The sequence below is a fragment of the Oryx dammah genome, unplaced genomic scaffold, assembly GCF_014754425.2.
Source record: "Oryx dammah isolate SB20612 unplaced genomic scaffold, SCBI_Odam_1.1 HiC_scaffold_14, whole genome shotgun sequence".
NCBI classification, from domain to species: Eukaryota; Metazoa; Chordata; class Mammalia; order Artiodactyla; family Bovidae; genus Oryx; species Oryx dammah.
This window is the reverse complement of record NW_024070198.1, coordinates 38,146,175-38,163,379: the sequence shown is the minus strand read 5'-3', so window position 1 is coordinate 38,163,379 and position 17,205 is coordinate 38,146,175. Positions and strand designations below refer to the sequence as shown.

Genomic DNA, 17,205 nt, shown 5'->3' with positions numbered 1-17,205 from the left:
GGGGCGGGGCTCGCCGCCGGGCTCCTCCTCCCCGCCAGGCCCGGCAGCCGCGGCCTTTCCTGGTAGCTCTTAAGGTCCCAGGAAGAGGAGCCCGGAAGAGGAGGAAGAAGCGCCCGGAGGCCGGGCGGCTCCCAGGGTGCAGCGGCGCCGCCGCCCGCATGGAGCCCAACGTGCGCTTCTGGATCACCGAACGCCAAGTACGGCCCGGGCCCGGCGCAGCTGGGGGCGGGGAGGGCGCGGGCCGCGCGGCCTGGAGTCGCCGCTGGCCGCCGTGACCTTGAGCAGGCCACGTGGTCGCAGCACCCGCCTTCCCTTCTCAGACCCCGGGGAGGGGAAGGGAAAGCCAGGCTTGCAGGATGCCGACGGCCACAACGGTTAGCGTGCGTCGCCTCTGCCGCAGACTTGGCTAGGGAGGGTAACACAGTGTCACCCTGCAGATCGCACGAACCAGGAGTCACTCCCCACCCCTCAGGGGTCTGCTTCTGCTGCCCAGGCTATTGCTGAGCACCAGGTTGGAGAAGAACAAAAACAGGTCCTCCCCAGGAGTCTATAGGCTCAGCCACCGGACCGTGAGATTATGGGCTGCGGGAAGCCCCGCCTGCAGGCAGTGGCCCGGAGGCGCTGTCCAATAGAAATAGGATGGAGCCACGTGGGTAATTCCAAATTTTCTAGTAGTCACATTAAAAAAATATATATGACTTTTTACCTTGTAATTTTAATAATATATTGCATTTAGCCCAGTAGAAACAAAATATTAACATTTCAACATGTAATCGATATAAAAAATTATGAATGCGATTTCTTACATCCTTTTCTCTAGAAGTCTTTTGTGTATGGTTTCCACATACAGCACATCTCAAATTGGCCTGGCCACATGTGGTTAATTGGACAGCACGTTTCTAGAGTGTTCTCATTCATCCTTGACCTAGAGTAGAGCTTAGCTCTGTTCTCTTAGGTGGGAAAGTCAAGGACAAGGAACTCAAGTTGGCCTAGCAGGAAGTGAAAGTGAAGTCGCTCAGTCGTGTCCGACTCTTTGTGACCCCATGGACTGTAGCCAGGCTCCTCGCTCCATGCCATTTTCCTTCCCTAGGGGATCAAACCCAGGTCTCCTGCATTCCAAGCAGACACTTCAACCTCTGAGCCACCAGGGACTCCTAGCAGAGGCAGGTCTCCGGAGTCACTGCAAATTCTGTGGGCTTTGGGAAGCAAACCAAGCCTCCTTTCTCCATATGTGAACCAAACTGCCTTTATTCAGCCTTCACTGGAGAGTTCAGTTCTTTATGACTGGAGTTAAGCCTTATAACCAGGCTTTCCAGGTGACTCTGGTAGAGAATCCGCTGCAGTGCAGGAGACTCTGGTTCAATCCCCGGGTCGCAAAGATTCCCTGGAAGAGGAAATGGCAACCCACTCCAGTATTCTTGCCTGGAGAATCCCATGGACAGAGGAGCCTGGCAGGCTACAGTCCATAGGGTTGCAACGAGATGGCATAGCACACACTCAAGCCTTATAATCACCCGAGGGGTGTGAAGAAACAGATTCTAAGACCTTTCTAGGCAGTGCTTCAAGGTGATATGTGGGGAGTGAACATTTGACTCTATTTGACTCTAAAGTCTGGGCTTTTAATCCTCAAGAGCAATTTGAAGTGAAGAGCACAGGCCATTGGGTCATTTCCTGGTTGGGCTTCCTTGAGTACATTCATGAGCCCTTGGAAGCTTCAGTGTCTTCACCTGCAAGATGGGGATGTTGTGAGGATTCTAGGAAATGCTGCAAAGAGAAGGCCCTATGAGGTTCTGAAAATAATGTTAACTGTTATTATTACCTGTTTTTGTTTTTCTGCTGCCATTAACCTCTCTGGTGCTCCTGCCCCTCTTAAGTCTTTTATTCAAAGATTTCTTCAGTGGACAGAATTGTTGGATCCTACGAATTTGGTCCTTTCAATTGTAAGTATTTTCTTGTTTTCAAAATAGTGAATTTCACGTTTTATTCTGAAATGTGAAGGTTGTATCTCCCTTTTCAAAGCAGTTGAAATAGCAGAATCCATGTATATTATCATGTTTTTACTCCTTGTGAATGAACTTGTGAGATTGGAAGTTTGCTACATAAGAACAGACATCCATTTAACAGGTAGTACCAAATCCTGGCTTCCTGGGTGAGTGACTCAGTGGTAGACAATCTGCCTGCAGTGTAGGAGACACAGGTTCAGTTCCTGGGTTTGGAAGATCCCCTGGAGAAGGAATTGGCAACCCACTCCAGTATTCTTGCCTAGGAAATCCCATGGTCAGAGGAGCCTGGAGGGCTACAGTCCGTGGGGCCACAAAAGAGTTGGACACAACTTATTAACTAAACAACAACCAACCAAACACTGGGCCTGGTGCTGGTGGTTTCAAAGGGAATCAAAACAAACCTCCCTGGTAATGGAAGAGAGACTAGCAAAGCTAGTCACAGACCTTGACCCAGGGCTCCAAGGGCAAGCTGTGGCAGGGAATTGGGGGAGGCTGTTAAAAGAAGGCTGGGAGGGAGAGAGGGTGGGCCAGGGAGAAGCTGTCGGGAAGACAGGACTGTAAGCAGAGGGGAGGGGGACAGGGGCCAGGTCACCCAGTTACTGGGTCTTTTAACTCAGGGGAACCAAACAGTTCTTGTGTGTCATTCAGACAAGAGGGATTTTTACTTAGCCATGTGATGAGTAACCAGAGGGACCCAGACTATGATCATGTCAGGTGATGACTCAATTGTCTAAGTGAAAGATGAGAGTTTGAACCAGGTGTGGCTGAGGGATGAAGAGGAAGAGAAACCCTTCATGAGAGACCAGCAATGACACTTTCAGCCAGATCCACAGGGACACTCCCATCTTTGTGCTCAAATAAATGTTCCCTGTCATTTTGTTCATAATAGAGAAAAATAAGAAACAAGCTGAATGCACATCAGTGGGGAAATAGAGAAATATAAAATGGTATATTCATGCAGTGGAATACTGAGAGTGTGGCTTCAGTCCCTGATCAAGAATTAAGATCCTGCAAGCCTCTTGGAGAAGTCAAAAAAAAAAAAAAAAAGAAATTAAAATCAGGTGTTAGTAAGCATGTGATTCTTAAATCTGTGGATAAATCTGAAGTTGAGATCATTGCTTGATTTCTTTATATCTAATTGTAGGAAAAAATAGAAAAATCGAGGCAACTGTTGTTAACAAATGAAGATGCATCCAGAGGTGACCTGGAGGACAAAAGGGTATGTTTCTTGTTCCCAGGTGTGCCTGGCTCAAGGCTGGGCTTGGCTGCATTCAGGTAATTCCAACTGCATGGTCTGAACTCAGGTGGGATTTTGTCATCATAAACACTACTCAGTTGGGTTAGCTTTTAAAATATAGTTAGGACTCCTTCTTTTAAGCTAGGTGAATATGAGATATGACTGTTAGGAACTAGTATTAAGGGGAAAAAAGCATAGGTTCCTCCTGTGCAACAGAGATTGGCAGTTGCAGTATCTGTTATGGGTGTTCTCTGTAGCTGACTCCTGAGCCCCATGGCAAATTCCAGAATTCTGGCAGGACTCTGAAGTCAAAATCTGCTCCCTGTTAGAAGCAGTGTTACGGGGTGGGGTTACAGCCCCTGCCCAAAGACTTAAGCCCAGTGTTTGTTATCTACCTTGCAGCAAATGGGGCTTTCCAGAGCCCACAAACATCAATCCCTTGAGGCAGCCTGCAGAAAGCTCACATGTTTAACTTGGTTTTTCTAAGAACTTGTTGGGGCCTCTGAACTGACACCTGGCTCTGTTACAGTGACTTGGCTAATGGCATGGTTTGCACACAGCCTGCTCCGCTCTGAGCCGGGGGAGGCTGGCTGTGTTCAGGGACTCCCCCAAGGGGCGAGTTAGATGTTGGCCTCTCCAAGGTCACAGACTTGGGGGGCTTTTTAATATTTTGGTCATTTTTGTGTGGCTCTTATTTTTGCTTCTTGTTAGTTCATTCATTTGATTTACTTGTTTTGATCTGCTCTGCCCCCACCTTGGTAGAAAACAGTTCACCCTCCACTCTCTGAAAGGGGGAGCAAAGGTGGTACCAGAAATGAAACTGGAGAGGAGCTATTTTGGCTGCCGAGCCACCTTTAAAAGCTATTTCTTGGTCTTTCTCTTTTTAGATACAAGAAGCTTGGAAGAGAAGTCTAGTAAGTTTCAGCCCCATCCTAATTTTTAGCCTAAAATTACAAAACTAAACATCAGACTCACCTTTGTGTTTACCCTTCTGAAGTCCACAGTGCATCCTGACAATAGCAGACTAATCCCTGGTCCTTTTCGACCTGCAGGTGAGTTGATTCTAATTTTCACAAGTGGTTTGTAACCTTTAGAAAACCTTGCCTCCCGCCAAGTCATGTGGTTGGTTCCCCTGGCAACTGGCCCCATCCTTCAATGTTTTCCCAAAGTCACCGTCTTGACATTATCTCAGGTATGGTTGAAAGGGGCTTGCTTTGAAGAATGAGAGGCACTTGGTCCAGTGGCTAAGACTCCATGCTCTCAACGCAGGGGGCCCAGGTTCAATCCTTGACCAGGGAACTAGATCCTGCGTGCCACAGCTAAGACCTGGTGCAGCCAAATAAATTAAAAAAAAAAAAAGAATAAGAGACACTCCTTTCACCTTTATCCCCCTTCTCACTTAGGAAATTTCAAGGGTTTTAGGATCCTGTGCCAGGAATAGGGATGAAGACCAAATACATATGTCTTATTATAAGTCACAGTGTCACTGATGGATTGGATTCACCTGGAAGGATGAAGAAAGACTGGCAACAAGTGACCGCTTACCCTCAATGAGAGAAAGCCTGGTCAGGTCTTCCTCTGCTGTGCTGGTTTTAAGTTTTGCCTTAGGCTGCTGCTAAGTCACTTCAGTTGTGTCCGATTCTGTGTGACCCACAGACGGCAACCCACCAGGCTCCCCCGTCCCTGGGATTCTCCAGGCAAGAACACTGGAGTGGGTTGCCATTTCCTTCTCCAATGCATGAAAGTGAAAAGTGAAAGTGAAGTTGCTCAGTCATGTTCGACTCTTAGCGACCCCATGGACTGCAGCCTACCAGGCTCCTCCGTCCATGGGATTTTCCAGGCAAGAGTACTGGAGTGGGGTGCCATTGCCTTCTCCAAGGTAGTTATTATTTTTATTAGAAAGAAAAGTGCATAAAAAATATCTTTGACTCCCGTGCCTGAGAAGAGGCTTCAGGGTGGGCGGTTTTCCACCCTCTCTGCCGTCACTGACCCTCTTGTCTTTTTCGCCAGCTCTCCTGCCTTTCACGGCGCCCACGGTGAGTAAGCTGCCCTTCAGGAGGACGTCCATCCTCCTAAGCTCTGGGACCCTGTCCTGTGACTGCCTGATGGATGGTTAGGACCTCTCACCTCTGACCCTTGTCCACACCCCACCCCTACTTATCCCCCCGGGCATCAGGGCCTGTTGAGGATACACAATGTCACAAGGTAACCCTTTCTTTGAGTACCTACCCCGTGCCAAGCGCTAAGGGGGAGGTTGATGAGTTAGGACATACTCTGTGGCACAGGCCCGTGTCACTTACTGGCTGTCACCTCCTCTCCCCAAGTCCCCCCCGCCAATCAGGCAGGCCCTCCCCTGGCACCCGGAATCACCCCAGTGAGGCTGTCCACCTTGGCTCTCATGAGGCCTGCTTACTAAGTGACAGCACTCCTCTGCCGCCTGCAAATTTAATTTAAAATAAATTAAAATGATGCTTCTCCGCCACCCTGCTCGATTGCATGTCTGGAGACAGGGACCACTGTGAGGCACCCCCCAGGCTCTCACTGCCCATGGGGGCCCATCCAACACCGCCTGTCCCCTGGCCACTTGCCCCCAGCATCCGCATCTTCTGCTTCTTGCCCCATTCTTGGGGACTGTTCTACGTCTCCCTGGGGGGATTCTGTGTACCACAAGCCTTCCCTCCCTGCCCCCAAGACACTCTCAGCTCTGCTTTCTTTTCTTTTTTTTTTTGTTGTTGTTAAATATTAGATTGATTTTTATTTTTATTAATTTTTATCAATGTCTTTATAGAACAAAATTGGCAATGCTACATTAGATTACCCATTTTTTCCCAGTTATATTTTTTAATATATATATTTATTTATTTATTTATTTTTTTTACTTTATTTTACTTTACAATACTGTATTGGTTTTGCCATACATTGACATGAATCCACCACGGGTGTATACAAGTTCCCAATCCTGAATCCCCCTCCCACCCTATATCATCTCTCTGGATCATCCCCATGCACCAGCCCCAAGCATCCTGTATCCTGTATCGAACATAGACTGGCACTTCGTTTCTTACATGATAGTATACATGTTTCAAAGCCATTCTCCCAAATCATCCCACCCTCTCCCTCTCCCTCAGAGTCCAAAAGTCCGTTCTATACATTTGTGTCTCTTTTGCTGTCTTGCATAAAGTGTCATCATTACCATCTTTCTAAATTCCGTATATATGTGTCAGTATACTGTATTGGTGTTTTTCTTTCTGGCTTACTTCACTCTGTATAATCGGCTCCAGTTTCATCCATCTCATTAGAACTGATTCAAATGTATTCTTTTTAATGGCTGAGTAATACTCCATTGTGTATATGCACCACAGCTTTCTTATCCATTCATCTGCTGATGCTGCTTTATTTTCTTTAATTGAAGTATACTTCATTTACAGTGTTTCAGGTTTACAGCAGAGTGATTCATTATATATGTATTCTTTTTCAGATTCTTTTCCATTGTAGGTTATTACAAGATCTTGGGTATAGTTCCCTGTACTACACAGTAGGTCCTTGTTTATTTTATATGTAGTAGTCTATATCTGCTTTACTTTCTTTACAGCTATTTCTGTCAATGCTCCCTGTGAAAAATCTGAAGTCCATGATTTTACCTCAGGTAGCAATTCCTTCTATTTCAGAATTATTGAATTTGTTGCACTTGAACCAAAATGTGACGTGTTCACCTCTGTCTTCCTATAGGCTTCCTTCTACACCTACAGTACAGTCTTCAACATCGTCAATGGAAATGCAAGCTATGTGAGTATTACGAAGCCCAGAGGCCATGCAGTTTCAGTCTTTCTTTTGGCGATTTTGTGTGTTTGTTGGAATTATCTTTCCTGGGTAAAACTGTGCTATTTGCTAAATATGAACCTTTGTTTTTCCCTAGGATCGTCGTGCACATGAGAGCTTATTACTAGGAGCAGGAGTGATTGTGTCTTCAACTTTTTTGGGCGTATGTATTTTTAAAATGTGTCAAATCTTTTACTCCTCAGAATCAAAATTTTATGTTCTAACTGAATTTAGCAAGTACGATTAAGACATAAAGAAGAAAATCAAAGTTACCTTTAATCCTATAACCCCCAAATTATGTGATTTTTTTTTCCTCTTAGTTTCTAGGCATGGAGTCAGTACTGTTATCTTTCTTAAAAAAATTAATTCAGGGGACTTCACTGGTGGTCCAGTGGTTAAGACTCTGAACTTCCACTGCAGGGGGTGGAGGTTTGATCCCTGGTCAGGGAACTAAAATCCCGTATGCAGTGCTATGTGACCAAAAAAAGAATGTCACGTTTGTAAACATGTTATACAAACTGTGTGTTGCTTTCAATGTCAGGATACTGTAATGAGTGAAAAGGTAGACTTCAGAGTCTGGTGAGCCTGGGTTCACATCTTGGCTCAAATCCTTAACATCTTAGTGACTCTGGACATGTTCCGTAGCCTAAGTCTCCAAGTGTTCCATGATCAGGGAGAACAGTTCAGTGTTGCAGGAATTAAAACAAGAGATATGAGGAAACACTTGCAGGGTCCTGCCCTGTAACAGGAACTAAGCTGACACTAGCTCTCTGCTGGTCCCATGCAATAATGATTTGTCTCTCTCATTTTCTAGTTATTCCCTCGTTTGCTCCAAGTAAGGCTTTCAATGAATAGCATTCTGAGCAGAAATGTCATTCCTGTCATCATTCTTGGTAAGCAGGAGCCTGCATCCATCTTCAGGGATACCCCGGTCCCTGGGTCTCACGGAAGCTGGTGAGAGCCACCATTTACAGCTTGCTGGTGCCCCCAGGTCCAGATGGGGATCTTTGGTTTGAGAAATTACGCTTTCTCTGTAGGTACCCCTTAAGTTGTCAAAGGATGAACACAAACCTGGAAACACAAATTACTTTTTATTTATTTATATTTACATAAATAAATATATGTTTATATTTATAATATTAATTATACTCCAATTAATATTTTATTATTTTTAAATTTTTTTATTGGAATATAATTGCTTTACAATGTTGTTAGTTTCTGCTGTATAGCAAAGTGAATCAGCTATATGTATGTGTGTGTATGTGTGTGTATACACATTTACGCTCCGTCTTGAACCTCCTTCCCACCGCCCCATCCCACCCCTCCAGGTCATCACAGAGCGCTGAGCTAAGCTCCTGTGCTGCACAGCAGCTTCCCACTAGTTCTCGGTTTTACACATGGTAGCATATGTACGGCAATCCCAGTCTCCCAGTTTATCCCCCCTCCCCACCCCTCTCTGATGTCCATTCTCTACGTCTCCATCTTTTTGTAAAGACTGTACAAGCCTTGTCTATATATTATTTCACTGAATCTTGACAACAACTTAGGGGCAGGTAATATTATCCCCATTTACAGATGAGGAGACTGAGGCAAGGGGCGGTTAGGGAGATTTTCTAGGGTTACACAAGGAGGAAGTAGTAGTCTTGGGGATTATCCAACCAGTGGTCTGACTCCAAGGGAGGGACAGAGATATCAACCAACTGTTTTAAATTTGCCAGCCTGCAAGTTCAGTAATTCACACTCAGCATTTGGGCTTGGAAATCAAAGCAGCTTGAAGAGTTGGCAGAATTAGGTCAGTGGTAAAATCTGGGAAATTATGTTATAGAAACTAGGTCAAGCCAGCTTGCAAAGAAGGCAGGCATATTTCAAGGGCCCCGGAGTTTTTCTGAGAATTCCGTCAAGGGTGTCCGGCCCTGGGGCTGGGTTGCAGTCAGGATCCAAGACTGAGAGGCCAGCAGTTCTGGCCCTGACTCTACAGCCCAGGAGAGAGCTGACCTCATATGTGTCAGTTGACCACCCATGGATCGGCAAAGCACACCCATCAGAGAAAGAGGCGTGACCTCGAAAACATGTCCCTTCACTGGACCCTCACTCATCCCTCTGTTTCCTTCTTTACGCCCACAGCCCAGCTCAGTGGGATGAATGTGATTGCCTCCCGAAGTTTGGAGCCCATGCGCGGGATCGAGGTCATGGACAAGGAAGGCAATGTCATAGGTTATTCCAGAAAAGCTGGGACAAAGGTAGGGGATACACGCCTTGGAGCTGTAAGCTGCCTGCCTGTGGGGCAAAGAATTTAATTGTCAGTCTGAGAGCTGGTAACAAATTCACATCTCCCTTCAGCCTTTTCTGACCTGTCTTTTCTCATGATGCTCAGAGAGAGTTTACATTTGCACTCTGATGTTTAAATGGTATCTGGGTTCTCCAGAGAAACAGAACCACTGGAATATCTGACCATCTATCAGTCATTTATATAAATACGTTAAGTGTGTGCTGTGCTAAGTCGCTTCAGTCGTGTCTGGCTCTTTTGGAACCCTATGGACTGTTGCCCACCAGACTCCTCTGTCTGTGGGATTCTCCGGGCAAGAATACTGGAGTCAGTTGCCACGCCCTCCTTTTCCAGAGGATCTTCCCGAGCCAGGGATTGAACCCACGTCTCCTCTGTCTCCTGCCTTAGCAGGCAGGTTCTTAACCACTAGCGCCACCTTCTCCAGCGGATCTTCCCAACCCAGGAATCGAACTGGGATCTCCTGCATTGCAGTTGGACTCTTTACCAGCTGAGCTACCAGAGAACCCAAATATATATCGAGATTTATTTTATTATTATTTCAATTTTTAGTATTTGGCTCTACTGGGTCTTAGTTGCGGCGAGCAGAAACTCTTAGTTGCAGCTTGTAGGATCTAGTTTCTTGACCAGGGATTGACCAAGACTGGGAGCACAGAGTCTTAGCCCTTGGACCACCAGGGAAGTCCCACCGCAGTCCAATTTTAGAACATTTTCATCACCCTGAAAATTTTGTCGGGTGCCCATTCCAGTCAGTCCCCCTCCCACCCCCAGCCCCAGGGAAACACTGATCTGCTTTATGTCTTCATTGTTTTACCTTTTCTAGAAGTTCCATGCAAGTGAATCACAGTATTTTTGTGTCTGGCCTCTTTGACTTTTGAGGTTCATCCATCTTTTAATGCACTGGTAGCGCGTGGCTTTTTATTGCCGAGTAGTCTTGCACTGTATGGCTATACCACGTCTTGCTTGTCTACTCCTCAGGCAATGGACATGTGGATTGTGTCCAATTTTTGGCTGTTGCCCCTGATGCCGCTCTGACCACTTGTGTACAACTCTGTGTGTGGATATGTGTTGGCATTTTTCTTCAACTGAATTTTAACTGCAGGGCATGGTGAGAAGCATGAGAGCAAATGCTTAATCCACAAGTTGTTCTTCAGCACCTCCCACCTCTCGGGCGCTCTGCTGGGCTCTGGAGACCCACCCCCTCACCGGTCAGCATCGCTTCTCTCCAGGGACTGGGAGGGAGCCTCAGGCCCTGCTAGCTACCCAGTTATCTAGCCCATCTTATTGAGAGGAGCTTCCTTGTTTGCAACACGGTCAATTTAGGGTGAAAGAAAGGTTTGATGATCTACTTTAAAAAGCTGATCTTCCTCTTAAGAATAAAGTGTCTGTGACCGTGCGTAAGCTTGATCATTCTTTCGTCACTTCCCTGTCACCGGAAGGGTTCTTTTCTTCAGCTAAAATTTCAGAAACTGCGTAACCAGCAATATCTGATTGTGATAGAGCACCTTTGGTCAGATTTCAGGAGCCTAGTCCATGCTGTTCTCCTTTGACTGGCTGTGTTGGGTACTCAGTTGCAGGCCATCTCGCGTCTCACAGTGTCTCCTCATGACTGGTGTCTGGTTTAGAATTTCCTCCCTTCCACACAAGACGAATGGAGAGAGGCTGGCCTTGCCCTGCTGACACCGAAACACACCAGGCTCAGCCACCACTCTTTTCTTCTTGGAGTCGAGTGACTTTATCTTGTAGTCCTGAAAGGTTATTTTTAAAAGCCACCCTCCTTGCAGCCCTCTGTTCTTGTCGGGGAAGGGCATTCCTGCAGGGGATCAGATGAGCTGAGCATTAGTGTCCTAGGCAGAAAACAGGCATGTGGGCCACAGCAGAGAAGCCTGGACAATGGGCTGTAGCCACAGGGTCACAGGAGGCCAGAAGTGCACAGAATAGATTGCAGGGGAGGGCAGAGTGGGCAGAGTGCCTGTCTATCTTGCACTGAGCATGTAGAGTTGTGTCTTACCCAGGGGTTGGGTTCTGACGTTCCAATGCAAGTGTCATCTATAGTCAAAATTTCCCTTGAACATCTCCAATGTTGCCCTTGAATACACCTGATTTTGTGCATGTAACCCCGTACTGTCAGTGATATGTTTAAAGGTTCAATATAGAGAGTAACGTATATTATAGAAAAGATGGCAACATGGTATAGACTATACGTACATGTTTATGCAAAATAAAATTTTATAACACACTGATCATCACACAAGCAAAAGATGGGTGCATGCAGGCAGACTCATGCATGTTACATGCAGACATGATGCCATGCCAGTGCACTCGGAGCTGGGCTTCCCCTACTGGAAGGAGTGGGATTAACTGGGGGCGGTTCAGGAGAGGAAGGTTGGTGTGCAGAGTCCTGGACTGAAAGAAAAACGTGGAGATGTCCTCAGTGGCAAATCAAGCTTTTCCAGCCAAGGGACTGCCACTTGGTTCTAAGTAAGGATTTGTCTGTCAGCTGCTTCTGCTTGTACTTAATGTTTTATTTGGGGTGGCTGGTGGGAGGGATGGAGACCATTGTGGAGTCAGGGATAGGTTAATCTCATCTCCGATCACCCCAGGCACCAACTCCAGGCATCTTCTGTACATGTGCAGGTCAAGCGCTGCTCCAGCTCTTTGCACGTGCAGAGAGGGGAGAATGGCAGCTTGCCAGTCTCTGTCGTGAGTTGCAAGATCCCTGGAAATCATCCCACTCCATGTGCTAAGCTGCTTTCTTTTCATTTCCTCTAGGCCGTTAAAGATACAGCAACATCCAGAGTTGTGCTGTTTGGGACCTCTGCGTTTATCCCTGAAGTCTTCGCATACTTTTTTAAAAGGTAAGAGGTATGCTTATATCCCTGGGAAGGAATAAACATGTTGACCATCAAAATTGTATAAAATTTGTCAAATACTGAACCTGATGAGCAGGATGGGAAGAAGGTGCTTTAGGAATCTTCCTTCTAAACAGTCTTCATCACCATTAAGATGGCAGGATTGATTTAGGGCAGGTCTGGAAATCCTGATGTGCACATTCCAACAAACCTGGACTCTCCCCCAGGCTGTCCTCAGTTACATCTACTCCTTGGGCGTGTCCCTGCACCTGCTAAGGCTCGATTCCTCATTTCTGTTGATAGAAAGATGAGTTTGGAGGATTTGTGGGTCCTGGAGAAGGGCCTGGCAACTCACCCCAGTATTCTTGCCTGGAGAATTCCAGGAACAGAAGAGCCTGGCAGGCTACAGTCCATGGGGTCACAGAGTCAGACATGACTGAGTGACTAATACTTTCGCTTTTTCACTTTTCTTTCCCAGCTCTCATGTGCTATGGATGTTACTCAAGTCTCTTTCCCGTCTTCGTTCCAAGCATGTGCTAAATTAGCTTAAGTGGCCCAGAATCAGTTGACTGCCATTCCTTTATTTATTCATTTTAATATTTATTCATTTGGCCGTGCCAGTTCTTACTTGTGGCATGCAGGATCTTTTGGCTGTGGCTTATGGATCTAATTCCTCAACCACGGATCAAACCTAGGCCCCCTGCATTAGGAGCATTGCATCTTAACCACTGGACAACCAGGGAAGTCCCTGCCATGGCCTGTTAGGAGGAAAGCCTAGGGTCAGCTAATGTGAGAGGCCCCACTTGCAGGAAGTAGCTTAGGACAGGAGGAGAGGCGCTGGTTTAGATACCAGGAACAGGGCGGGAGGAGTGGCCTGCGGCAGCGGATCAGGACTCTTGTGCAGGACAGTCCTCTCTTCTCCTTTCCCTCTGTGCATGGGCTTCCTCACGTTGACATGTGACTGTGGCCACCTCCCAGCTCGTATCCTTCAGTGTCCTTTTTTTTTTTTTTGGCCATACCCCACAGCATGTGGGACCTTAATTTCCCTACCAGGGATCAAACCCACAATCCCTGCATTGGAAGGTGGAGTACTGGAGTGGGTTGCCATGGCCTCCACCAGGGGATCTTCCCAACCCAAGGACTAAACCCATCTCTCATGTCTAACCTGTATTGGCAGGTGGATTCTTTAGCACTAGCGCCACCTGGGAGGCTCCTTAATTACTAGACCACTAGGGAAGTCCTCACAGTGTCTGGATGAGAGAGAAAAACACAGCAAACCTTGGGGGGTTGTGGGCAGGGATTGTCTTCCACGCAGTTCACAAACTCCTGGGAAAGGATTCTGTTGGTCCAGGAGGGGTCACCTGCCCGGTGCTGGCCCAGCCTGCTCTGTCTGAGCTGCTGAGCTAGGAAGCCTCTGCTTGGACCACACAAGGAGTGCATTTCAGGAAGCAGCAGTGTTCTGCCCAACTCTTACTTCCTGTGGTCGATCCAGCTGGGTGGGTGTGGGCACTTCTGCTGGGTTGGGTCCCCCTGCTCCTCTCTGGTTGACCTCAGTGTGGGGGATTCTGGGAAAGCTGGGATCTCGAGGTTCATCCTCCAAGGCCTGCACAGTGGTACCACATGCCTGATGGGGAGAGATGGTCTTCATTTCCAGGTGGGCCTTGGGGGTGCCTGGAAGGGACCTCGTCCCACACACATGACGGTATCCAAGGCAGACTGGCCGCAGTGGCCCTTCTGACTCAACCCTTTCATTTTTGCCTCTGAAAAACCTCAAGCCTCAGAAGGGGAAGGTGACTTACCGGAGGGCACAGGGTCTGTCAATGGCCGAGCCCCAGATGGACCCCAGGACCCCAGGTCTCTGACTTCCCAGGCTAGGCTTCTTGCACCTTCTTCCCACAGTCTCAGAGGTCAGGGTCAGAATGTCACAGTCCAGGGGAGGAGGGCGCAGGTCCTAGAATCTGACCTCTCACTTTTGAGAATTTGAAGATGTTAGACAAAGTCCTTACCCAGTCGGTGGCTGCATCCTCTTGTTGGTGTGAAGGAGATGATGATAACACAGACCTCATAGGGTTGGGGGATAGCAGTTGAGCAAATGCATATGAAGTGCTTGACCCGGGCCTGACGTGTAGAGAGCACTCCATCTGTGCAGCTGCTGGTATCACCCGTTGCAGGGTGATTAGGAATGGAGGCTGGGCCTGCGGCTGCTCACAAAACAATTTGCCTGCCATTTGAGCACAGGGCGGGCCTCTAAAAAAGCCCTGAAGGGACATCCCTGGTGGCCCAGTGGGTGAGTCCAGGCTTCCCTGGGAGGTGGCCTGGGTTCAATCCCAGGATGGGGAACTGAGACCCCGCATGCCGTGTGGTGAGACCAAAACAATAAATAAAAATTTAAGTAAGCCATCTTTGAAATTTTTTTAATTGAAAAGCCCTGGTACCTTTTTCTTACAGGACCCAGTTTTTCCTGCAGAACCCATGGACACTGTGGACGCTGAAGCTCTCTTGTACTATCCTCGTCATGGGACTGATGGTGCCAGCCTCCTTTAGTGTCTTCCCGCAGATTGGACGGGTAAGTGTCCCACTTCAACTTCCTCTAAAAAAAAAAAAAAAGTCTCTCTTCTCATTATCAGAGTGAGATAACTCATTCTCTGAAAATCAGGCCAAGTTTACAGAGGAATAAAACAAAATAACATCATTTACGCATAATCCCACCCTGCAGATGACTTGCACAGTTTTGGATTCTGTTTTTCTTAACTGTGTATCCGAAGTGTTTTTCTGGGACATTCAAAAAATAAAAACAAACAACTTTGAGATAGTTTAAAGCTTCATGAGATACTATATGACGCCCCATCCCATGGGACTTTCTGCAATGATGGAAACGTTGTGTATGTGTTATCAAGTATGTGTAGACCCTCATCACAGCTGGCTGTTGAGCACTGGAAACATGGCTAATATGACTGAGGGATTGAATTTTTAACCTAGTTGAATCTTAAATGCTCACATGCAGCCAGTAACACCTGTTCTGTGCGTGCTTAGTCATGTCCGACTCTTTGCAGCCCCAGGGACTGTAGCCCACCAGGCTTCTCTGTCTATGGGATTTCCCAGACAAGAATACTGGAGTGGGTTGCCATTTCCTACTCCAGGGGAATCTTCCTGACCCAAGGATCGAACCTGAGTCTGTCTCCTGCATTGGCAGGTAGATTCTTTACCACTTGGAATCTTTACCACTAGCGCCACCTGGGAAGCCCCTGCTGCTCTATAGAGCAGGATATATTATAATCTGTGATGAGTCAGACTGCCTGGACTCAGATTCCCAGCTCATCCATGACCCTGGTCAATCTGCTTAAACTCTGAGGCTTAGTTTCTATTAAAGACAGATGGAGGTCATAATACCTCTGCAAAGGCTTGTTGCTGATAGCAAGGACATTACTGATGTAGTAGGTACCGATTTCCGGCATTTCTTGGCTGAAATGCTTGTTGCTGTCACCATCACCACCCCCAACCCCCAACCCCCACCAAGCAAGACTTGGCAATTGCTGGACGTTTAAAATAACTTGTTGATCCAAGGTGGGCATCAGGTGGCTGAATGGTGGTCCTGTCCTGCCTGGGGTGGCTTGCAGATAGAGTATGGGGCTAAGAGAGGTTCTGCCAGAGCCCTGCCCAGGGTACCTCCTCAGACATTGTGTGAGCTGCAGCATTTGTTTATATTTGAAAATTTCCATAAGAAAGTGTTTAAGGGACTTTCCCGATGGTCTAGTAGTTAGGACTCTGAACTTGCAATGCAAGGAGCCCAGGCTCAGCCCTTGATCAGGGAGCTAAGATCCTGTAAGCCTCACAGTGTGTGGGATTTTAGTTCCCTGACCAGGGATTGAACCCAGGCCCTCAGCAGTGACTGCATTGGAGTCCTAACCACTGAACTGCCAGTGAATTCCAGGTTAATTTTTTTTTAGACATCACTGAAAAGCTTGGACTGAAACAGATGCTTTCTGAACTCTTTTTTTGCTACACTACATGGCTTGCAGGATCTTCTTTCCCCGACCAGGGATTGAACCCAGGGGCCCTTGGCAGTGAAAGCTCCAAATCCTAACGTCCTAACCACTAGAGCACTGGAAACTCCTGAAAAAAATTCTTTTTTAACTTCTAAGGCAAAATACCTGAATATGCATATTAAGAATTTAACTTTGTTTTTTTAGATACAGTGCAGTGAGCTTGAAAAGGAAATTCAGTCAGCAACCGAAGAAACAGAACTCTTCTATAACAGAGGGGTGTAGGTGTGCATTTTAGCTGCATTTGGTTGGTTCCTGCGTGAAAACCTTCCTCTAAGGTTTCAGTTTTAAGAACCCTGCCAGAAGTGTCCTGGAAACCCCAGAGGTGTCTGTGCCGACAGGATGGCTTATGATGACACGTGCCGAGACTGGTCCTGCCTCGGGTTAAACAGGCTTGGATGGAAGAAGAGAAACGGGGGCTGTCCTGTCTGAGCCACCACGTGCAGTTGCTAAAGGGATGTGTGCGTGATGTAAGATTCAGTTTTCTATTTGTTTGTCAGCCTGTGAAAGGATACTGTGAAATTACCAATAAACTTGTCTAGAGTTGAGTATTTGAAAACGAAGGAGAAAGGTCCATGCACCCAAGGCTCAGGCATTAAACTGCTAGCCCACTTCCAGGTAAAATGGTGGGGAGTGGGTGAAGGCCTTCCACCCCCAAAGCAATGGTGTTTCTCAGCTTACTCCTGTTTGGACAGCTGCTTAAAACCTTTGCCAGCTGCTACCCAGCTCCTTCTTTCTCCTCCCTGGCAGATGACTCATTCTCGCCCTCCATGGTGAAAGCCAAGGCTATCGGCCTCCTGGCACAAAGCCTGCTGTCCTCCGTCCACCCACGCCCAGCCTCCCCTCCTCCCTGCGTGATCAGCGGTGTCCTGGGCTTGGGCCTGACCAACCCTGCCTGTTTCCTCGGGGCCTGGCTCTGCAGCCTTCACTGCCCGCTCTGGCTCCAGCCTCCCTCCTCTGCTTCTCC

At 47.3% G+C, this 17,205-nt stretch overlaps 1 protein-coding gene across 1 annotated transcript; it reads left to right on the top strand.

Annotated features, from left to right (window-relative positions):
- SFXN4 (sideroflexin 4) lies at window positions 1-16,797 on the top strand. Its single transcript, XM_040254847.1, has 14 exons — window positions 1-197; window positions 1,875-1,940; window positions 3,148-3,222; window positions 4,128-4,154; window positions 4,238-4,292; window positions 5,251-5,276; window positions 6,833-6,886; window positions 6,970-7,026; window positions 7,157-7,222; window positions 7,874-7,952; window positions 9,184-9,299; window positions 12,116-12,201; window positions 14,644-14,761; window positions 16,386-16,797. Exons 1-14 carry the CDS (start codon window positions 159-161, stop codon window positions 16,461-16,463), a joined length of 942 nt encoding a protein of 313 aa, XP_040110781.1. The 5' UTR covers window positions 1-158; the 3' UTR covers window positions 16,464-16,797.
- The last annotated feature ends 408 nt before the right edge of the window (window positions 16,798-17,205 follow it).